Below are 24,874 nucleotides of genomic sequence, written 5' to 3'. Positions count from 1 at the left end.
GGATTTGGAAACAAATGTATTGAATAATCACATTTTAATGGTTCGCTACCTAAAAAGATATTTTATACGGTTTCATTTGTTGCTGAATGTCCCATACGGCAGATCCGGATATGAGAAGGGGTTCAAACTAATGACTTCCCAACTAACAAAATTGATATATTTTGATGTTCTAAAAACTATTCAAGTTGGCTTTTTTGACGTTTAGTGAAAACATTTTATGGGCGTCAAAATGTGGTAAGTTTTAGACGGTTTAAACACCTTTTTTAAACGTTAGAATACCCCCCCCCCAAAAAAAAAAAACCTTTATAAACCTTTCGGAAGTTCGATGAGATGATGATGATTGATGGTGATGATGATAATTACAATGAAGGTAACAATGTCGCACAATGAAGATCAGATTAATGGTCGTAATGACAAGAATGATGTGAAATCATTTTAACAAGCTTTCTGCCTTTTTATTGCATCCCCGATTTTCTATCAATTATCTTTCAATTTGTATAAATAATTATGTGCCAACAAATAATATCACTTTTGTTTTAATTTATTAAAATTTTGTCAGATGATTATTTTATCACCCAGTACTTTTAATGAATTTGAAATAAATGCTGAATTGATATTGACAACTCATTGTAGCATGAATAATGCATTACGCAATAAAAAAAGATGGTTCATTGAGGGCAGAAATTCTGTCAAAGGATGCATAAACGATACAAGACTCAAAATTATTTTTTTTAAAAAGACACATCACGCGAGAATTTGTACCTATTATTATTTTCTTCTCCATAATTTCATTCAAGGATTTCATCATGAAATCGTTATTTAAAAAAAAGACACATCACGCGAGACATTTTTTCCTTTTATTATTTTCTTTTCCATAATCTCCTCACAGAATATGTCTAAAATATAACACAACAACAATCAATCAAAACGTTCACAACCTAATAATAATAAAAAAAATAATTCTTATCAAGCGCTTTTTCAAAGGTTGAAAAGTACATATACATCAGACATTAAAAATAAATTGATTAGATGTAACTACGTTATTTTGATATTGTTCCAATTTTCAATCAAATTTATTTGTTTATTCTATACATTATATTTCATTACTAAGTTTTAGTTCTTTCATTCAAGTTTATCTATTTCAATTTTATGATTATCAATTCTGCCCGAGACTCCCCGTAATGTTACCGTGTCATTAATTTGCGTTCAAACAGTCACATCGTTTGTAAAGCCGAGAAAATTTCCTTTTCTTTTATTTGAAAATTTGTTCCTTCATTAGCACCGTAACGTCTCAACAGTGGACACGCGAATTGTCTTCACAACTGCGAAGAATTGGTGCACAAAACTCGATGTTTCAGTCTTTTATTTACTAGTATTTCATCAAAGATCAGAGATGTTTGTCATTTAAAGGCATTTTCAAGTCATATTTTGAAATTATGCAATTGATTTCAATATCGCTTAGAGTAACGTCCCAACAGACCGGCGTATCGAAGATTGCGCTTGCGACTGAGCTTGGCAGCGCGACCTAGTGCTTCAGTCACCTCCAAGTTTTTTCTATGATCGACTTTATGCATAAAAACAACGGAAATCATCCTTATTTATTCATTTTTATGCATGTCCACTCGGGAAGAGTAACGTCTCAACATTTTTAGAAATCAGGTGATATTGTGAAATTGACATGCCAGCTTATCTTTTCCATATCTGAACCAGTTTACCAATGTGTTAGCCCATCTAAAACACATGAAAAATCAAGCCTAGCGAGTACTTTATTTTTCGACCCCTTTGTCCAAGTCTTAACCGGAATGGCCCATATCCCACTAGTTTCAAAAAGCATTCAATACCATACAATGGGTACATCAATTTTTAATCATCTTTAACTTTCCTGACATACACAAACCTATATAAGTATGAACAGTAAAAAGGGAAGTCATTAAAGATAAACGGGCATACTCCCCTCCTTCCTATTGCCTGACCACAAACTGTATTGTAAAATGAACATGCAGGCCTGTTGAAACCATCAAGGTTCACCAAACTCTTTTAGAGTCATTGGCAAGCAGTTTCGGAAGGGAGGGACACATGTGCATAAAGGCTTTTCCTACTGAACTGAAACAGATAATCTGTGTTGCTGTGTTTAAAAAAAATGTATCAAATCTTTGAGTGATTGCATATATGGTGCCTATTTGATGTGAACAGTCATTTTAGAATAAAAAAGAGAACTTTTTGTGATGATTCTGAATAAAAGTCATGAAGGTAATCACTACAGGCACTATAGGGTGATGCCTGTCACATCCATATTGAATTTTTGTCAGATTACGAAAATAATTAGAAAATTTACAATTATTGCCAATTTGAGGATCATACTAATCTTCACATTATGAAAGCTGGATGCGACTATGGGTAAGGATTACATTCCAGGGTGTACTTTTTGCAGTGGAACCAGCACATTATCATTCACATTAGATGGATGGATAGACATGAAGCTTTATGTACAGCACAGATGAATTCAAGTCTATGTTGCAGTGAATGCCATGCAAGTCCATTCCAGTATATATTCTGTTTACGCAGATATTCATGATACACCTTCATTAAAATCCTGTACACGACCTGGCTAAGGACTTGTATTATAAATTGACCTAATTCTGAATTGGAACTGTGTCCCTGTCTAAAAAGCATACAGCGTGCCCCTGCATGCATAATAAAGGGCAGTCCCACTATGACTGACCTCCTTCCGCCACAAGAGGGAGGCATTGCGATATTTATCCAACACCATATGGAGTATGAGATATGAGAAAGTATATGTGTTGTGATGTCCAGCAAGTTTTGGGTAGGACTAGGAAAAGCAGAGATTTAATGAATATTTTTATTTGTAGATTCAAGGCAGATGAACTGAAAATTGTAGAAGTGAAAAATGAAGCAAAGGGTTCCAGGATCATAGAAAGGAAGTTTTGTTCTTTCTTACATGAACTGCAGACAGTCAGCCAGCATCTAGATCTGTTGTTACCATCATCGGACAGTCGCTGTCTCTTTTACAAGGGAGGTTATCCCCAACATCAGAATCCTCGATATTCTGGTCATGTATATCACATCATCAATATCACCTACAGTAGTGAGTTGTTGTCTCTCTCATCATCACCATTCCTTGATTGTCGACATATATCTTTACACATCATTGACAGGCTACCACCAGCATCACAATCATCAATGCAATTCACTCAATCACATCATTAACATGGCAATCGCTTTGGTTTCCATCATCATCATCATTGCTACCACCATCACCATCATCATTACCATCACCTCAATAAACATCACATTCATCATCAACTTCATAATCGCTGTATCCATCATCACCCCCAACTTCAAAATCACCACCATCATCAAAGGAACTACTATTTGCATCAATAGTGTTATAATGATGGCAACCACAAACATCATCATCTTCTTCTTCTTCATCATCATCATCATCACTATCTTCACCATCTTCACCATCCTCATCATTATCATCCTCATCATCATCATCACCATCATCATCATCATCACCTACATCATCTACATCATCATCATCATCACCACCATCATCATCATCATCACCACCATCATCACCATCATCATCATCCCGCACCATCACCATCCTAATCACCATCACCACCACCATCATCATCATCCTTGTCATCATGATCACAACCACCACCATCATCATTTTAGCATCATCAAACGATTATCTGGTTCAACTATACTACAATTACAACAACCACCATCATCATCATCACCAGACTAACTTACATCAAGCAGCGAGTGTAGCTGTGTATCTTCAAAGATTGTGTGTAGGAAGTCTAGATCCTTCTCATCGCAGTCTGTCAAGCACTGGATCTCCTCGAGGCTATCCAACACCTGGGCCACAGCACCTAATACGCAAAAACAAAATCATTTCAACAACAAGCTAATCGTGCAGTACATAATACATATACTTTGAAGAGTATGTAAAACACTTGAGTAAGTCACCATGTGATATATGCCAGTCAAAGCAACCAAGTTGATGTAATATTTGAGATCATAATAAGCACAAAATTAGTTGTTAAGTACCTCCTTTAGTACAATCTCTGAAGTCGAACCGATTTTAGTGGTTGCTCTTAACAAATAAACAAGGTATATTACTAATCTGGCAGTAACTCAGCCATCATATACGCTCGTACAAAAACTTACCTGCATGAATTATGATGATCTCGTTGCTTTTATTCCTACTGATATCTTCGATGAAATTTGAGAACATATTCCCGATGCTGTTTGATCAAAGGACTCATTTCATTTCTGAATCCCATTCTAATGCATTCACTTAATCAAAGGGTGTACATGTATGGCTCAAAAGAATGTTACAACTCAAAGTCCACAGATTTATCATCATCAAAGAATAATTCTTTAACAGAATATTTGCATCTATATTTGAACAAAATAGATGAAGATAAATCATGTCACAAACATCAAGCTCATATATCACGCCATTGACAATACAGTAAGGAAGATCATTTTTTGTTGCAATTTTAATCCCACATATATCAACACAGTGAATACTGCATTCTCTCAGGAGAGTTGTTCACAAAGAAAAAAAAAACGATATCAAAATCAGTTTATAATCAATTACATTAATGTTTTATTCAATTCATTATATTGGTGTGTCATGTGTAATTGTCGGGTCTATAATCACAGTTTGAATCCCAGGACTCACTACATTTGCTCAGAATTGCCCCATGAATGTAAACTCTTTGCAATATTACAAAATTGTCCATCATTATTTTACCACTCCCACAAGCCTACACTCATAACAAAACATCAAATCATTAGGAATAAGTAATCACTGAAACATATCAGTGTTTCAAAAAGCTAAAACTATGACTTGGACCATGGGCAGCAGGACAGAGGGACCCTCAAAATATTGAATTTTTAAACAGCAGCTATGAAAGGGGATCATCTTGGCCCCCCTAATAGTATTCAAAAAAATCACGACATAACCATGCATGACCTTAAAGGGGAAGTTCACCCTGAAGAAAACTTTGTTGTAAAAATAGCAGAAAAAATAGTAAAAAATATTGGTGAAAGTTTGAGGAAAATCCGTTAAAGAGTAAGAAAGTTATTAGATTTCAAAATTTTGGATTTGTGACGTCATAAACGAGCAGCTGCCCCATGTGTTATGTAATATAAAATGTATGAATTTCAAATTTTTGTATGGTTCCTGATGACTTAATTTTGTTTTCTTTTCATGATCGGGTGTGAAATGATTTGTCTATTGATATACAAAAGTTCCAGTGAAAACCATTTTCAATTTTCTGAGAAAATGACATTTCATTGATTTTTTACCATTCGCTATGTAGGAATACTGCTCGCATATGACATCACAAATCAAATAATTGAAATTCTAATAACTTTTTAATTATTTGATGAATTTTTCTCAAACCTTCGGAAATATTTTTCATCATTTTTTCTGCTATTTTTACAATAAATTTTTTGTCAGGGTGAACTTACCCTTTAAGGCTTCAACACGTATGCACACATAATATCTAACCTGCATCTCATTTATAAATATGCAGCAGTGGATGTTCCCTAAGCATGATCAGGGGCCCGGTGCAGAAAGAGTTGCAATCATTCGCAACTCTAAAAATCATGCGCACCTCGATTTTCAACCAATCAACAGAGCGCATTTCAGACTTGCGATTTTTTTTTTTTTACTTGCATTTAATCGCAACTCTTTCTGCAATGGCCCTCTGACCATTTGTGGCAATGCACAATATACCACATAAAAAGTTGGATTTAAGAGTGATCTTGGGTCACACTTCACTCTTTGTGAAACACAATGGCCCGTATTCTGAAGTCAGGTTTAACCTAGACCATGGTCTAACTCTGTGCTAAAATTATGGGAAGCCAAAAGTGTCAAAATTTTCATTAAGTTGTATGTTTCTTATGTTCACTGTGCTCTTTCCCTATTCATCAATGGCGAAGATGATTATATATTTATACTTCCTAGACAATTATGAATGATTTGAGAGCCAAATGAGCTGAAATATGATATCTTTATACTGTAAGTGATTTATGTAACAATTGGCTGTCCATACTTAAACCACAACTTAAAACCTGAGTTTAAGTTAAACCCGACTTCAGAATATGGGCCCTTCAGTCTAGAGGCCTGGGGGTGTTTCCCAAAGATTTAAGTATGACTTAAGTCACACTTAAATTCCGACACTTACTTCATATGCAACGCGCGATCTTATTGATACGCAGTGGTGTGCGTCCCCATGACACGATCTGACCAATGCAGTCAATCCTTTCATATTGTATACAACTCAGTATTTAAGTGCGACTCTAAGTCATACTTAAATCTTTGTGAAATACCCCCCAGGTCCCATTGGCAGACGGACACAAAGCATATTCATAATGCATACAGCGGACAAGCACAATTTTCAGGGTGGCCCTATCCATTTTCATCTGCTCCAGAAAATGGACAAAATGGGCGAACAATGAAATCACAGCGGACGGATGCTCGATTGATATAGAGCGAATGAAACACAAATGCAAAGAGTACACAACGGACACATAACTTTTTCCAACGGATACAAGATTCTTTTCCATTGTACATTCTCTTTGCATCCAGAAGTGTAGTGAGACCAAGCCTTGGATGAAATCTTTAGAGACTTACCTGAAGATGTAGGATCATCATCTGCAAAGTCTGTGATGTGTTTTGTGTTGGGGTCACTGTAGAAGCTTGTGAACTTGTGACTGGCTACAGCTGCTAATACAGCACCCTGAAAATCAGAACAAAGGAACGACAAGATTAGAGTGACTACCAGCCAATTGAGCTAAATTAGATTTGAATACAAAAAAATTCCATACATACATGTACATGTATCTCTTTTATCATTTCACAGTTATCTCAGGCTCCGAGTTCACCAAGTTAAGATGAAATTGTGTTAACTAATTTTGGTCAATAAGACAATGATGACAAATATAACAGTTATAATATAATCAACACACCACCATCTAATACTTTTTGATGGAGTACAAATTTATTAATTGCTTAGAGATCAGGCACGTAGTTTTCTTAATCAATACTTTACTATCTACCACATAATAGGGAAAAACAAGCTTTTTAGCTTCGTAAACAAACTGATTACCATATCTGAATGAAATACAGTATACAAAATATTATTAGTAGAGAAACACTGTGAGAACCAACATAAAATCACTGCAAGCGGACACTTTTTCAGCCAAGTGATGTGAAAAGAAACTTTTTGCAAATGGGGTTTCTGCTCTGATACAGGGCACAAAAAGGTGATTCTCATGGCGGGTTCTGCTAGTCTGCTATGCAGACTCTGAATGGCTCGTGAGGTGGGATCTGCTACTGGTTTGTGAAGCAAACCAGCCTGAAAGGGCGAGCGAAGTGAGCCACTTCTACAGCCTCAGTAGACATAGTCTGCTATGCAGACTCGTTGAATCAGCCAAGGTACACACTGCAGATGTGGGTCTACATTTGTAGACTAGGTTCTGCTCAAATGCTCTGCTCTAATAAAGTCTCTATCAAAACGGCTTCCTATTGTTTTATCAAAAAAAAACTTTGGTCATTTAAGCATGAACTATTATGTTTACCTTCAGTTTTCTCCTGGCATTGAATTTCTTAAGCTCCTCCACCGTCTCTAACAGGTGTATCTTGGGTGCAAACTTGTCCCTCTCCTACGCGACAATGAAAAAAAAGTAAAAACAAAACCATAGATCAAAATACTGTGACTTGGTACAAATATACATATTGACACACCCTTCACGATAAGGGACTACTTCTTCGGCTTCTTTTGTGACACCACAGAAAAAAATGTCTTTAAATAAATACATGTGATTCAATGCAGAAGAGCAGAGGAAGAAGAGATGTCATGACCTCTCTATTTCTTTTTCTCTCTCCGCCCCCTACTACTGTCAAATATCCTCTATTTTACATATGGATAAATACTTTCTCACCTAATTTATTGTTATTGGTCGATGAAATAACTTTGACATAAAACCCCCAAATATGTATGCTTTAACAATTCATATGAATTGCATGCACTTCCAATTCTCCAACTACCCCCCCCCCCCCCCCACCTGACTCATGTGCATGTACTAGCATCTTCAGAATCAAGTGTGAGCAATGACATTCGGTACATATATATGAAACTATAAACAAATATGTTTGTAGCACTTCAATAAATAATATAATATACTGTTGGATAGATATGCATGCGTTTGCTCTTGCAAAATAAATAAAATTTTAGCAAAATATGAAATAACTTTTGGGTAATAGATTACACATAATCATGAAAGCAAATGAAAATGGGAAAAGCAAAGCTAAATTACTTCACCTCTATATGTACCCCCATTCGTGTAAGCTTATGCATTAGAATATCACACCGAAAAACTTGATTCCACCCATTTTTTAAGTACTATGCAAAATATAAATTATTAAGTGTTTTTTGTTACCGTATGAGTAGTTACAAAATAATCAACATGTAGTTTATTTCATCCATAAAAATGCATGAAGTCATGACGAGATTTAAGCCAGGAACTCCCGTTACCATGCAGATGGCTTGGGAAGCAGCATACTACATGTATATGCTCCTCAGATTTGCTTGGATTTTTGAAAATCTGATTGCAGTCATGTAAATTTAGCTAACCTCTCTTCCGAAATATAATTTGTAATACATTCACTTTTAAAGTTAATTAACAAATTAAAGGTGAAATAAGTGTTTCAGTTAAGATGACAGCAGAATTGTTACTGCCCATCAATTTTTACGGATTTTCAGCACATTCTTAGTTTATGGCAGCACAGCGCAGCACTCTTCATAAAAATAATTTACTCCAGTCCTATGCATTGTCTTTGATGCTGGCTTTAGGGTATTAAGTCCAAACCCTAACACACAGCATCGTAGACACACAAACCATGCTCCTTATTGATTACACAGAAAAAAAAGACAAACCAAGGGATTTTTAAAGAACCAAAAGTACAATAGTCAAACCATATCACAAACACTTTCCATTCTTCACAGCTGAAAACAATCGAAAAATGAGTTTAAGCCTATTTTCATGTAATCAATATTCTCAGAAAGGTTTTATAAAAACAAAGATCACTAAAGTAAATTCAACCAATTATTAATTTACTTGGAAATCATAATTAAATAGGCTTGCACATTACTAAAGGAAAATCTATCTAGACATAAATTTTCAGGTACAGGTACAACAGGGGTTTTTTTTTGGGGGGGTAACTTTCATTCTTCATTTTTTGTTTAGTCATCATTGCTTCTGAACTCAACAAAAATTACCAATATAATAACAATAAAAAATAATAATTCCTTCATCAATAAATATTCTTTTGCAATATATTATTACTGACTTTCTCATCCTCTAATACTTCTAGTCTCTCTATATATTACCAGTATTCAATCATTTTCCCATTCTGTTTTCCTTTCTTTAATCAAATGGGTGGAGCAAAATTCACTTCCTACTTCTAATAATTATCAGGTAAATATTGAAAACATGAAAACCTTAGTGAAACTAAAGAATGCGTACACATTTACCGAGAAGAAAGTGATTATCTAATTGACCTGTCTGAAGCATTTCATCTTGGCATCTTTCAAGCCACAATTATAGGTGTAATTTTGCCCATAACCAGCTAATTTGCCCATATCCAGCTAATTCACCCTAATCCCTAACTGTGATGATTTATTGTGAAAGCCTGTATTCCCAAATGTGTCCAATGTTGAGGCATGGTTAAGAGGGTGACACGACATATGCTCCTGCGGAAGTTGCTCTGGGGCCCGTTACAGGAAGAGTTGCAATCAATTGCAACTCTAGAAATCACGAGGAACTTGATCAACTTGATCAACAGCGCGCATTTGGGACTTACGATTTATTTTTACTTGTGCGTCTAAACGTAATTCTTTCTGCAACAAACGCCTGGGGGGCGTTTCATCAATATTTTCGTCCGACGAGTTGTCAGATCTGACAACTTTCCTTGATTCTGATTGGTTGAGAAGCATGTTACTATAGTAACTGTCGGATAAAACAGGACTTGTCGGATAAAACGTCTGAAGTCTTTTCATGAAACACTCCCGAGGTCTTAATACATGTATCTCAGAAGGCATAGGGCTAGAATTAGGACTTCAATAAAGTTTTTGGTTCGGAATAATGTAAAGATAAGAACCAGATTTTACTTAAGTTTTGGAGTCTAGGTTTCAGGTTTGGGGTTACATACACTGTACAGATTTTGCATCTGAGCGTCTGTCACTGCAGCAAAATTGTTCTGTAACCGGTTAGAAGTAAATGCTAGTTTTGGTAACGATATCAAAATGAGTTCGTACAGAATCTAATGAAATGACCACCAAAGTGTCTGTTTATATAAATAAAACGCATGTGCCAAAGGATTCTGGAAGAAATAGTGTAATTGCTGAGAAATTAGCAAATAAGCACAGGATTCGGGTAGAGCGTCGGGCCCGACGCTCTAAGCAATAATTATACATTGTCCCACGTGCGCTTATCTGTGTTGGGGATCTTTGGTGTGAACATTTTTCAGCGTAGATTTCAAGATTTCACAAAGTTCAGTTAATGTAACTGTACCAGATCTAGATCCTCGATGATATACTGACAATTAAGCCTTGTTTTACAGACTTTCTCATGAAATCAGTGTTTACTGCAACTACTGGAATTTCTCTTTAAAATCTGTGTTGAATTATGTGTAGTCTAGTGGCAACCCTTGTCTATTCAACAGGAATAAAATACAATTTTCCCCACTTCTATTTTCTTTCAAATAGCCTTTGAATTTGGTGGTTCACAATACAAGTTGTACCCCCCAACACCATGTTTCGATTTCAAAATCATGAAAAACTCATTTGAACGCTCCAATTTTACTAAGATCTCACTGACAGCTCTACTGAATAATCCTTATTCTACATTGTTATGGTAGCTGCCATGATAGCAAAGTTACATTACCATAGTTGTAAGTCTTTACGGCTCCTTTTTTCATTTTTGAAAGTTTTCTTCCAGCGACTGCCTAACAAACACACACAAACACAGCACACTCCATACTGATTGCAGGTAATAAAGATTATATGTGAATGTTTGCACAGCACAGCACACATAATTGAAATTGCGGTCAGGGTCTGTTCACATCACCCTCCGATTACATATGCCATATGGCGAGACAAAAATGATATGCGAATGTGTGCATGGCACAGCACACATTGAACTTGTAATTGGGGTCTGTTCACATCACCCTTTAATTACACAGGTGATAAAGATTATATGTGAATGTAAAGCACACATTATTGAACTTGTGGTATGGGGTTTGCTCACATCACTCTCCAATTATGCATGGTGATAGAGATTATATGTGAAAGTGTGCACAGCACACATTATTGAACTTGAACTTGGGGACTGTTCACATCACCCTTCAATTACCGTGGGGGCTGGTGGACCTACCCTTAGCCAAAAACACACTCTCAAAGCACACTCCACAGTGATTGCATGGAATGAAATATCATATGTGAATGTGTGCACAGCACAGCACACATTATTGAACTTCAACTTGGGGTCTGTTCACATCACCCTCCAATTACCGTGGGGGTTGGTGGACCTACCCTTAGCCAAGGGTGAGCAAGGGCTTCCTCTACTGTGATACGTTGTCGAGGGTCGACGCACAGCATGCTGCGGATCAGATCCTTGGCGTCGCCAGAAATGTGATCCCACTGGCGGGGCTTCATCTGAGAGAAAAAGATTGGTAAATAGAGACAATGGATGGAGAAAATAGTTAGAAGTACAAATTTGAAAATGGTCTAATGATAATAATAATAATTCAATATCTATATAGCGCCTATTAAAATTTCTCTAAGCGCTATACATTACGAAAGCTAACTACTCAACTGAATTATCTAAACTCAATTACTTATCCAACTTAAATACCTTAAATAACTTAACATCCAACGTAACTACTTTAAATAACTGAACTACCAACTTAACTACGGACATATCTAGGAGTTGACCCTTGTTAACATCTACAAACTTTGAATGAAATCTTGTCATCATCAAACATAATGTACCCAGGAATTATTTGTAGACTGTACAACAACACTGTACCTTGATTGGAAAAACGGTGTTGAAGTCAAAATTTTCATACATGGCCTTCTTAAAATCTTATAATATTGTTTATCATATAAAAGAGAAAAGAGTAGAATTCGTTTTAATCTTGTTGCAAGGGTATAAGTGAACTCAAACAGTGCAAACACATCATAAAATGGAGAGAAAAAAGTTAGAAGTACAAATTTGACATGGTCTCCATGTAGATGAGTTGTCCCTTGTTATCACCAACAAACTTTGAAGGAAAACTTGTAATCATTAAACATAGATAACTCCTAATATGTGACTTAATAAATGAGAATGCCTTGGTTTTTAAAAAGCCTTGGGTTTTCAAGGCCATAAGGCACCCTAGGGCCAAGGCAGAGCCTAAATCCTCTTCTTACATTATATCTTCCCTTGGTGATCATGTCAAAGAGTCTATCCTTGGTTCCAAAGAATGGCAGAGAGCCACTGAGTAGGATAAAGAGCATCACACCGCAACCCCAGATATCGACGGGTTTACCGTACGGTTCACGGCGCACCACCTCCGGTGCCATGAAGTGTGGTGTACCAATCCGCCCTAGAATGGAGATCGAGCACGAGGGGGAGAAATGTTATTTAAAAAATGTACTATTCATGTGCTCTGCTATACTGCAAGCATTCCTGTGTGTAGTCACTCATCAAACTTTTGAAATCATTAAATTACTGAGAATAAATTAGCCAGCACTATTACTTTTGTAGGGAAAGTAAAATATTTAAGGGGAAAAGTACTATTTTTGCTGCTTGGTAACATAATTATTGTAGCATGAATGTATTAAGAAGTGAATTAATGTGATCTAATTCAGGTACATCCATATTATATTATGATTACAGTGTTCAGAATGTTGCAAAGTACATAAAGGACCTGGTGGGTGTTTCATAAAGCTGTTCGTAAGTTAAGAGCGACTTTAAGAACGACTGGTGATCATTTCTTGTAGTAAATGGTATATCCATTGGCGTCGGTTTAGCGAGTAAGAAAGGTTCACCAGTCGTTCTTAAAGTCGCTCTTAACTTACGAACAGCTTTATGAAACGGCCCCCTGGCCAGATACATGTATGAGAAGCTGAGGATCTAAAGGCCACCTCACACCTTACAACCCGACCGATCGCCGACTGGCTTGCGACTGGGTGAGGGGAGATGTGACGTCACAGCTCTTATCAGCTTGAGCGTCGCAGACTGGTCACAGACAAGTCGCAAGAAAAATAGGAAGGATTTGACATGTCGAATCCTTATGACTGGATCGCAAGCTCAATCCAACCTCCAGCCAATCGGACAGCAGAGTTGCATGACGCGTATTATGATAAACAACGCGCATACGCAATAGTAAGCACAATTTTTCAGATGCTATGCCAAAAAGCAAAAAGCGCATGCGTGAGTCGCAGATCGGATCGCAAGGTGTGCGGTGTCGAGGCTTATGACTGCCTTGCGACTCATCTCCCTTCACTCAGTCGCAAACCAGTCGGCGACCAGTCGGGTCGTAAGGTGTGCGGTGGCCTTAAGATAGTGCTATACAAGGCTACTTGTTCTTATTTGCCGACTAAAAGGTTAAAGAAAGGAGTTGCAGCAAAGCAAAAAAATAATTTCATGTGACAATTTTTAACATCAATTTTAATTGTTACCATATTTCTAAATTATCGATCTGGAATATTTAAATATTTATGTAAACTTAACTTTGTGAAATCATGAAATCTTAGCTGAAATCTGTGAACTCTGAAGTTCACTTACACAAAATGCATGGTTGGATAGTGTTTTCTGATAATGCTTGGAAAAAGACCTGATATTTTAATGAAATGCCTAGTTCATTTAACAGCTCATTTCTCAGCAATTGCACATTGCCTTCCAGAGCAATTTGGCACATATTATTCTATTCATACAAATAAACACTTGCGCAGTTATTATTTTGGGATTCTTTTCCAACCCATTTTAAGATCGTTACCACAACTCACCTCCGGCAATGAGGCCTGACGACGGTAGAGGAATAGCAATCCCGAACCCTCCTAGTTTGACTGGGGCCGAGTTTTCCTTGGTGGCTAGTAATACACAATGTGGCTGCAAGAAAGGAAAAAAGGAGCTGAATAATTATTATCAGATATACATGTAGTAATTAATGTAGTAATGTGGTAATGTGGAGCTTTGTGGCCCAGTGGATTAGTCTCCGGACTTTGAAACAGAGGGTCGTGGGTTCAAATCCCAGCCATGGCGTAGTTTCCTTCAGCAAGAAATTTATCCACATTGTGCTGCACTCAACCCAGGTGAGGTGAATGGGTACCTGGCAGGAATTTATTCCTTGAAATGCCACAGCGCTGTAAAAGGCTGCGGGGCTAAAGCCAGGGTAATAATATCCAAGTCCTTTGGAAGCGCATAGAGACGTCATTTATAATGTGTTATGCGCTATACAAGAACTGTCTATTATTATTATTATTATTAATTAGAGTATAGAGAAGGTTAAAATGAAGTATAATCAAGATTGCTTCCTTCCTCAAGCAAATGCATTTTATTGGTTCAATGCCTGTATATCTACAATAAATAACCTAGGATACCTTCTAGAACATTTAGATTATAAGAATTAAAATGATTAACAATTGCACAAAATGTCCAAAGATTTTGTTTTAAAAATAAGTAGATGAATAAACAAATTAATTAAATCATTGATTAGTCAATTCAATTATTAATTAAATAATTACTAATCCAATCAACCAGTAAAGGTTAATAAATAAATATTAATTAATGCTAAATACATAAAAATAAATGAATAACAAAAATAATCATAAACAAATAAAAAATAAAGGGAATATCTCCATGTATGAACAAAAACGAAATAAATACTGAATCCAAATGATGATGCACCAAGCATTTGATTTTTTTTGGTAAATGCAGTGTTCTGTGCAAGGAAGTGAGATGCAAATTGCTTTAAAATCTAATCACAACCACCAAATAACTCCCTTTTTGCCTCTCTAGAGGAAGGTGGAAGTCAGCCTAGGGAACACACAAAAAAAGAGCTGGGTCCCGTTACACAAAGGTTAGTGATTAATCATACACTCAACCTTTATGATTAATTGTACATTGAAGTCAATGCAATCAATCATAGAAAAATGTTCTACAATGATTGCTAAGCTTTGTGGTACTAGCCCCGAGTCCAGTTTTGAAAGATGAAGGTCACAGAGAATCGAATCATCTCAGAGAAAGTCATCGAATAATGCATGAATCATTACATCCCTCTACATGTCTGCGTCTTGGTTTCTATGCATGTGTTTCAGCATGGTTAGATTAGTCTCCGTGTGAAGACCTTTTTGCATTAAGCCTTTCGCTATTTTTTTTCTTTCAAAGAGTCCCAATCTTTTTTTGAGAAAATGCATGTAATTTTCACAAATGGCATATAACTTGTGTTTTGTTGTCATGTGCTCTGAGCAGAACTGTTCTTGACTTTCTAATTTATTGGAAGGAAATTTCCAACTGTAAAAATTAAACAAGTGGAATGCCTCTGGCCGTCTCACCTGCATCACGCGATTCAACATTGAAAACTACTATAACTCACACAAGATGTTCGGTGATACTTAGTTACCCTTATTTCCACGTTTTATAAATTAGACCAATACACTTACAGAGATAGGATGGTAATTCAACATATTCCCCCATTATGGCCAAAGTTCATTGACCTTTGACCTTGGTCATGTGACCTAAAATGCGCACAGGATGTTCAGTGATACTTGATTACTCTTATGTCCAAGTTTTATGAACTAGACCAACATACTTTCAAAGTTATGATGGTAATTCAACAAATACCCCCAATTCGGCCAAAGTTCATTGACCCTAAATGACTTTGACCTTGATCATGTGACCTGAAACTTGCACAGGATGTTCAGTGATACTTGATTACTATTAGGTCCAAGTTTCATGAATCAGATCCAAAAACTTTTAAAGTTTTGATTGTAATTCAACAGATACCCCCAAATCAGCCAAAGTTCATTGACCCTAAATGACCTTTGACCTTGGTCATGTGACGTGAAACTCATGCAGGATGTTTGGTGATATTTGATTAACCTTATGTCCAAGTTTAATGAACTAGGTCCACATATTTTATAAGTTATGATGACATTTCAAAAACAACCTCAGGTTAAGATTTTGATGTTGATTCCCCCAACATGGTCTAAGTTCATTGACCCTAAATGACCTTTGGCCTTGGTCATGTGACATGAAACTCTAATAGGATGTTCAGTAATACTTGATTAACCTTGTGGCCAAGTTTCATGGACTAGGTCCATATACTTTCTAAGTTATGATGTCATTTCAAAAACTTAACCTTACGTTAAGATTTGATGTTGAATGCTTAACCTTCTCAATTTACAAAAAATATAATGTACCTATGCTCACTAGGCCTCTTTAACTAGTCCACTTATGATCTTTTTTTATATACATACATGTAGGTGTTCCAAGTATGTTGAATAAGGAGACTAGTATCTTAGACTAACTCACCTTAATGTCACGGTGGATAATATCGTTGTCATGGCAATACCGTAATGCCTCCATGATCTGTCTCATATAATGGCTGCAAGGAAGGAAACATACAAATTGATTTATTAAATGTGAAGCATATATTAAACTTCTTCTCTTCATTCTCCGATATCAATTTCATTTGATTCTCCAATTTCAATTTCATCCCTAAGAGGGATGTGCATACCTTAGCCTGGTTCGGTAATTGTTTTGTTTGTGAATACCAAACTGAATATCTATTATGGAGTTCAGGGTCCCGTTTCACAAAGTCTCCTTATAATAGCAACTGCACAATTTCAATAACAAATCTACTATCAGCCAATCAAATTGAAGGGTTTCTCTAGCTTTTGTCTGTTACTGCAAGTTTGTCATTATAACAAGTTTTATGAAACGGGCCCCTGATGAAGTAACCTTACAAGCTGGAAGTTTAATATCTTGTGGGGCATGGATGTTTACAAAATATCAAAGAATGTCGGCCTACAGCGTCTAGGAATCACGTCAACAGGTACCAAAAAAAAAAAAAACAGGCCCTACGCGACACAATTGCAACAAAGTCGCAGAGTGTGCCCCAACCTGCAACATGCTGCAACTGCCATCCGAATTGTTGCAGAGGAATCACAGACCAAATCTTAGGCATTTGACATGTCAAATCTTCCTGCGATTATTCTGTGATACCCCTTTCATAAACCCAATTATGCGGATAATATCCGCATAATTTGGTCGTAAAATCGGAGCGGGACCAGAGTTCTCCGCATTATTTCGATGCTGCAATTCACCGCATAATAGCAGCATGGGGACCAGATTTTGACTTTATGAATGCATTTACAAAGTAATGCGGATAATTGCCATGGTGCAGTCACAAGGTCACCCTTTTCCAACAACAACCCCATAGGAGGGGGTGTGTGCAGTTGCCATGGCAATTATCCGCCTTTTTCAGGTCGGGCGCTCGTAAAAAATAGTGCAGATTTTTGGGGTTTGTGAATGCAATTTTTATTGAATTACCCGCATTACTCTTAGGCGGATAATTGGAGGATGGGTTTGTGAAAGGGGTATGAGTTTGATACTGACAGCCTATCAGAATTGTCCTCGACAATGATGTCACAACTAAATTGCTGTGCTGCTGATGTGCAGATGACATGTATACGCAGTTGTGAAAGCTTTTAAAAGTTCCCCATCCCCTCCCCTTTCACTCCAGAACACTTCTTTGAAAATACAAAAAAAAAGTGACCTAATTTAATTATGAGACACACGTTCGTATCATGCAGATGATAATCTGCATTACAACAAGGATCATTAATTCATAGTCAGAGCACTGTGTTAACGTACATCTTATTATAATTCTCACGATCACTGACTTAAAAGTTTTGGAACAAGGCTCCATTACTACCTCATTAGGGCTCAAGAAAAGACAATGGATAAATGATTAGTCTAAAAGTTACTGACAGAAAACTTAAATGATGAGATAGGCCTATATCAGAGACTGACAGAGAAGATGATTGGCATTGAAAGGGAAAAAGGGTAATAAAAAATCAGGATAGTGATATTCAGAATCAAAAAATGGAGATGTGAGGAAATTAATTATCATGGAGAACTATTAAAGAGAGATAAACAAATGGCAAAAGTTCATAATGAAAGGTACGTGCGATTGCTGGATATCGCATTCAAACAGCACGCATTCAAAGGATTCCCCTCACTTCATCTTCGGCACAGATCGGTATTGTATTCCAAGTCACGTTCCCCGCGCTATCCAGGGATTCAGCTTCTTTAGGTAGCTAAACTGTATGAAAGGATCCCCTGGAATATGAATTATTCTTCAAGAATGGAGAAAGTTGGGGAAGTGGTGAAAGAGGAAAAGGGGTGATAAGAGGGGGAAAGACATGACTTAAAGAGAAATGCCAGTAGTTGCAGTAAACACTGATTTCATGAGAAAGTCTGTAAAACCAGGCTTAATTGTCAGTATATCATCGAGGATCTAGATCTGGTACAGTTACATAAACTGAACTTTGTGAAATCTTGAAATCTACACTGAAAAATGCTCACACTGAAGATCACCAACACAGATAGGCACACGTGGGACAGTGTATTATTATTGCTGGAATAAAGACCCGATGGAAGTGACCAAATCCGGGCTTATTTTGCTTATTTCTCAGCAATTACACAATTTCTTCCAGAATCCTTAGGCACATACTTTTTATTCAAACAAACAGACACTTGGGTGGTCATAATATTAGATTCTGTAAAAAGTCATTTTGAGATCATTACCAGAACTGGAATTTATCTTTAAAGGGGAACTCCAGGTCTAGATAAAAAGAAAAACATTCACTGAGCAGACTGGTGAAAAATTCACCAAAATCTGATACTGAACATTAAAATTGTTGAATTTTCAATTTAGCAATATTTTTGTGAAAACAGTTACATGCATGTCGTCATGAATAATCAATAGGCGTTCTGATGTGATGTACTGCACCCTCCTTCTGTTTTTCTTGTTAGTCAATCCTTGCATGCACTGAGCGCTGGTGATGGTAGCTCGAGCTAAAGCCAGGGTAATAATAGCAGTGTTTTGTATCCTCTGGCAAAAAGCGCTTTATAAATCCGGCTATTACTATTATTATTATTAAAAAATCCTGTTGTGGAATCTTGCTGTATTATGGAATAGGATGTATAGAATAGGATATGTGAATATATATCCACTGTACACATAACCACTGTGTTTATCTTCAGGACCTTGAAGCAGCGCCCACATCAGGAGAAAGGAAAAGAATCAAATTTGAAGAGGAGAACACAGAGAAGAGAGAAAGGAAGATGGAGGAAGGGGAGAATTAATGAAGGAGTGACACAAGAAATCAATTAAGGTATCAAGGATCCACGATGATAACCCGGTATCACATTCAAACGAGGCAGACTCAAAACATTCTCCATTCTCAATGAGTTCCGCACAGCACAGAACGTATTCCGAGCCATGCACCTCAACCCCATCCCGGGAATAAGCCTCTTTAGGTAACTAAACAGGATTGGGGGCCCCGCCATGTATTATTCACATCGAGACATACTTCTGAGCAGCCCTAATCACATCGGAGGCAGGGGCTGGATACTGATGCACTTTCAAGCGTGGCGGAGTCTCGCAAGGAACTCCTACAGGCGATGAGTCACATTAATGATGAGAAGGGTAGCTCTGGCCCACAAGAGTGGTAAATATTGACGAACTATCAGCTATTTTCAGCTCACCCTCTCACCTTAAAGTGAAAGTTGGGATTATTGATCAAATAAATCAGCCCATAAAGAGTTTAAGAAGCATCCTATAAAGGTTTTAGAGATAAGAAATTCTTTCTGTATCAAAAATCAGTTGAGAAGGGGACTGCTGACCTACATGAGTAGTAAATATTGACAAACTATTAGCTATTTTCAGCTCTCCATCTCTAACTTCAAATTGAAAGTTTAACCTTTGGAATTATTGATCAAACAGAAAACCCAGAGAAAGTTTAAAAGCAGAACAAGCGATACGAAATTCCCTCCTACCACTTCAAATCAGTTGTACATTTGACTTCAGCATCTCTGGTGGACCCTCGCTGTGATTCATGATCACATGACCATGATTTTTTTTTTCTTTCTTTTGATCATGCATATTAAAGTGCAGCCAGAAATTTGGTGTTCCATATGCCATATTTGTTCATGGAAGTTAACATCACTCGCACCCAAATTACAAGCAAAGTATAGCTCTCTTTTGACATCCTTCAAATTCTTGATCACGAGTAAAGATAAAGATTTAGCATTTAAAAGGAGATATTACGCATTCCTGTCATGGAATAATCTTATCAGACGGTTCTTCAGAACCCATGAAAATATAGGACTTGTTCTGAACTTGAGACTTGTATTTCATATAAAACAAGAGTGTCACTAAGGCGAGCACATATAATACGCCCATCTGTAATGCGGAAAAAGGAGCTATTGGTCAAGCAAGAAAAGTAGAAGATGGCGACTTCACCTTTGACCTGACCTCAAAATCAATAGAATTGCTAGGATCTATGCTAGTATCATTCACACCAAACTACATGAGCCTAGATTAAGTTCGACCGAAGTTATCACATTTACGAGGACTGCAGAAGAGTACAATGAAAAGTCACTGTGACCTTGACCTTTGACCTCAAAATCAATAGAATTGCTAGGATCAATGATAGTATCATACACACCAAATTATATGAGCCTAGGTTAAGTTCAACCCAAGTTATCACGTTTACAAGGACTGCAGAAGGGTACAATGAAAATAGGTCACTGTGACCTTGACCTTTGACCTTTTGACCTCAAAATCAATAGGCTTCCTTGGATCTATGCTAGTATTATACATACTAAATTATATGAGCCTAGATTAAGTTAAACTGAAGTTATCGCGTTTACAAGGAAAGGTTAGCGGACGGACAGACGGACAGACACCGAGCGTGATATCATAACATGTCCTGTCAAGACAGGCATATAAAAATTCTTTGCACTGTAATATCACTGATACAACAGTTTGGATGATCATTAACAACTGATCTCATTCGTCATTGACATGAATTCAAACCATTTCAACCATAAACAGTAAATCAGACAATTTCAGTTTTTCATTCTTCTGAATTTTACTATTGATAGATATGTTTCTCCCTACATAAAATTTGGTCAGTGGGGGTATATTTTTGGATCTCTGAAGGCTGCGAGCAGGTATTCAAACTTGGGCACCCAATCAAATTAAACTTTCATGAACAATCACAAAATAAATCCTGTAAAATGCATTTTAATTAAATATCCTGGACCTAAACTGTTTTAAGACAAGTCCTTCATATGAGCTAGTAATAAATTAAAATAGTAAGAGGTGCATTTAAGGGAATTTACTGAAACTGAAGACAGGCTTTAATACTTTTCATCATCACCTTCACACCACATCTATAACTACCCCCATCTGTACCCCTAGGAGGGTGTGAATAATTCAGGATGAGACGGTTGCTTTAGACTGACATCCAAATTAGTGTGGGTTGGAATATATCTAAATTTTACCGTGTTTACACAGTGACACGGCTCAGGGGTTCGACACGCGAGCCGTGCTCAACACGGCAATTTTATGCTGTGTAAACGCGATCAGTGTGATCCGCGAGCCGTGTCGAACACGGCTTTTTTGATCCGCCAAAATCGTAGGTTTCAACCCGCGAGCCGAGTCAGACTCGGCAATTTTTTCGTGTGTAAACAGAAAGCCGTGTCGAACTCTCTTGACCAGGTCACTGCGCGCGCTTTCACTTTTGGCATTGTTGTTGTTCGCACGGACAAGATTCGATTCTGGCGGTGAATTTCCCGCGTTTAATTTGCGACGTCATAATTCTTCTTCCGTTCGAGATCCGCGAGCCGTGTTGAACTTGCCTTTTTATATGTACGTATAAACGCGATCTCTGATCCCTTCTTCGCAGTTTTCAACCCGGCTCGCGGATTCAAGACCCGACCCGAGTCAATGTGTAAACACGGTACTAGAGGAGCACACCCCAGTAATGATCACCTTAAAAATAGTCAATAAGGAAAAGAAGACCCCCCCCCTTGAAATAATGGGGGCTCCAGTTTGTCTTTACATGCCTCAGATGACCCCAGCATTGCGGACTATATAAAAAGGAACTGCTCTTTGAAGGTTCATACTATTTTTACTACAATATCATTATTGATAAACTTTCAATTCACCACAATTAACTTGAATTCAATTTCACCTTAATTCATTTACTTCCATTCAATTTCATCTAAATTTATTCCAATTCCATTTAATTCATATTAATTTGATTTTATCCAATTCAATCTCCATTCCATCACATTCAATGCAATTATAAAGTTCAATTTACACCTACATGTAGTTTAATCAAATTCAATTTCATCTAGTTCTACAATTGCTTTCTGAATGGAGATGTTTGATTAGCCTTCCACATACGATATCTTTGACCAGTCACCCTTCGCATGCATCAAGAAAGACCCTTGATCACAGATGTGGGTCATGTGATGCCTACATTAAAGGACAGCTCTAAACTTGAAATAACTCAATTTTCATGAAGGACAGATCAAAGAAATGCGATGATGAGTTAGACATCGAGGCCTGTAATCTGAAGTCGGGTTTAACTTAAACTCGGTTTTAAGTTTTGGTTTAAGTATGGATAGCCGATTGCTACATAAATCACTATCGGTAGAGATATCATATTTCAGCTCATTTGGCTCTCAAATCATTCATAATTGTTTATGAAGTATAAATAGATAATTGTCTTCCCCATCGATGAATCAGGAAAGAGCACAGTAAGCATAAACAAACAACTGAATAAAAAAATTTGACACTTTTGGCTTCCCATAATTTTAGCACAGAGTTAGACCATGGTCTAAGTTAAACCTGACTTCAGAATATGGGCCCAATAGTCTAGATAATGAGGGGATGACAAACATTTAAAATGTAAGTTTATGCACATCTTGAGTTGGCAATTTGATCAGGGGAACGTGTACAGCACAAATCCTGACTGATTAGGGCCCCGTTGTACAAAGAGTTACGATTGATCCGATCAATCCTAACTCTATGAAAATCCATCAGTGTCATAATTTTTTCTACAGGAAATTTGCAAAATGTCCTTTGTAATCAAAGGAGAACACACCAAATCGTCAAAAAATCAATGAATTTATGGATATGGATTCATATCTAGAATTTTTTTTAACAAACATCCATTTCATATGTTGACTTTGCTGGCTTTCCATATTTGTGATTGATTGGATCAATCGTAACTCTTTGTACAACGGGGCCCAGGGCTCCATAACACAAAGGTTTGCGATGAACTGCAAATATGAAATAACCGCACTGATTGGTTCCCGGTCAGTATTTTAAACAGAGCGCGCATGCAACGACGATCCTGATTGGTCATTGGGATTTAGCAATTGATTGTAAACCTGTGTGTTACGGAGCCCTGGACCCTATTGCACAAAAGTTACTATAAAGTAACTTTGCCATCCAATTGTAACTTGCATGGAATTCCTGATTTTGATTGGCTGTCTAGCATCGATACCATGGTACATGTAGTTACAATTGGATGGCCATAATGGTAACTATTATGCAACAGGGCAATGTTGTCTACAGAAATTTATATTCTATTACTCCAGGAATTATTACAGTAGTGGAGTATTAATAATATGTTTTTTAATAATGATATTAGTCATTTTTCCTTGTGTTAAAATATCAAAGACAATTATTGCCTGGCACTTCATCAGAATCACAGTAGCTCTAAGTTTGAACTTCTTAAACCATGATCACATCTTTCTTTAAATTCAAATTTTGAATTGCTTGTCCAATTAGATTCAAACATACACAAGACTGTTTTTATCTTTTTTTTACTGCTTTCTCATAAAAAAGATGTTGCCCTTTAAAGCAACTCCCATCCCACACACGTCCTGTTCTACGAATTGAATATCGGGCAGGATGGAGGGTATCTGATGCGGCGTAAATGTGTAAACCAAGACGGGCGTACAGTCAGTGGTCAGTATTAAAGCAACTGGTTGGGATTCAGCAGGGGAGACGGGACGAAGCATCAAAGACACGTCTCACTGGGTGATAGCCAGGTGATGGGTAGAAAAGGATGCCTCGACTCAGCACATACTAATTACCCATCTCTCACGTCAATCTCTACGGAATGACCTATAATTGACTGCAATAAGGCAGGAGCTATCGCGTTAAAGGGTCAAGATATTAAGTTTCTTCACGCTTTATTTTTCTTCTTCTTCTCCAACTTTCTTTCCCCCTCCTCTTTCTTTCTTCTATCCTTTTCTTCTTTGTCTTCTTCCTGCTCCTCCTCCATCTTTTTCTCCTTCTTTTTCTCCTCCTTCCTCTTCTCCTCCTTCTCCACCTGCACCAACACTTTCAAATGCTTTACAACTGCACATCAGAACCAAGACAACTGTTGAATTGTTCATGAAAGCACTCAACCGGTAGGATGCGAAAGATATTGTATGTTTGATTTTGCCAGCGCCATAATGAGGCTGCGATGAATGCAAGGAATGCTCCCCAGGGAGTGGAAATTGTGCACTTTTCGTGCGGGATTGAAATGAATCCAATGACCGGGGTAATAATATGCTGTAACGCGCTTTGGGCCATTCTGGGAAAAGCGCTTTATAAAAATTGGGTATTATTATTATTATTATTATTAAATGTCATCTCTTCACCCTGCAATACACTTTTAGTGCACAGTTCATT

General features: G+C 37.1%; 1 protein-coding gene across 1 annotated transcript in view; it reads right to left on the bottom strand.

Annotated features, from left to right (window-relative positions):
- Positions 1–3,738: 3,738 nt before the first annotated feature.
- Positions 3,739–24,874, bottom strand: part of LOC121429892 (peripheral plasma membrane protein CASK-like) — a 42,575-nt gene continuing 21,439 nt past the window's right edge. Inside the window, exons 4-10 of the mRNA XM_041627151.1 lie at positions 16,633–16,705; positions 14,106–14,208; positions 12,525–12,700; positions 11,625–11,768; positions 7,633–7,716; positions 6,686–6,791; positions 3,739–3,905 (exon numbers count right to left, since the gene is read on the bottom strand). Of these exons, the coding sequence (XP_041483085.1) occupies positions 3,775–3,905; positions 6,686–6,791; positions 7,633–7,716; positions 11,625–11,768; positions 12,525–12,700; positions 14,106–14,208; positions 16,633–16,705 (817 nt within the window). The 3' untranslated portion in view covers positions 3,739–3,774. The remainder of the gene's footprint in view (positions 3,906–6,685; positions 6,792–7,632; positions 7,717–11,624; positions 11,769–12,524; positions 12,701–14,105; positions 14,209–16,632; positions 16,706–24,874) is intronic.

Source organism: Lytechinus variegatus, chromosome 16 (genome assembly GCF_018143015.1).
Source record: "Lytechinus variegatus isolate NC3 chromosome 16, Lvar_3.0, whole genome shotgun sequence".
Classification (NCBI taxonomy): domain Eukaryota; kingdom Metazoa; phylum Echinodermata; class Echinoidea; order Temnopleuroida; family Toxopneustidae; genus Lytechinus; species Lytechinus variegatus.
The sequence above is the reverse complement of the archived record's forward strand: the minus strand, read 5'-3'. Positions and strand labels throughout refer to the sequence as shown.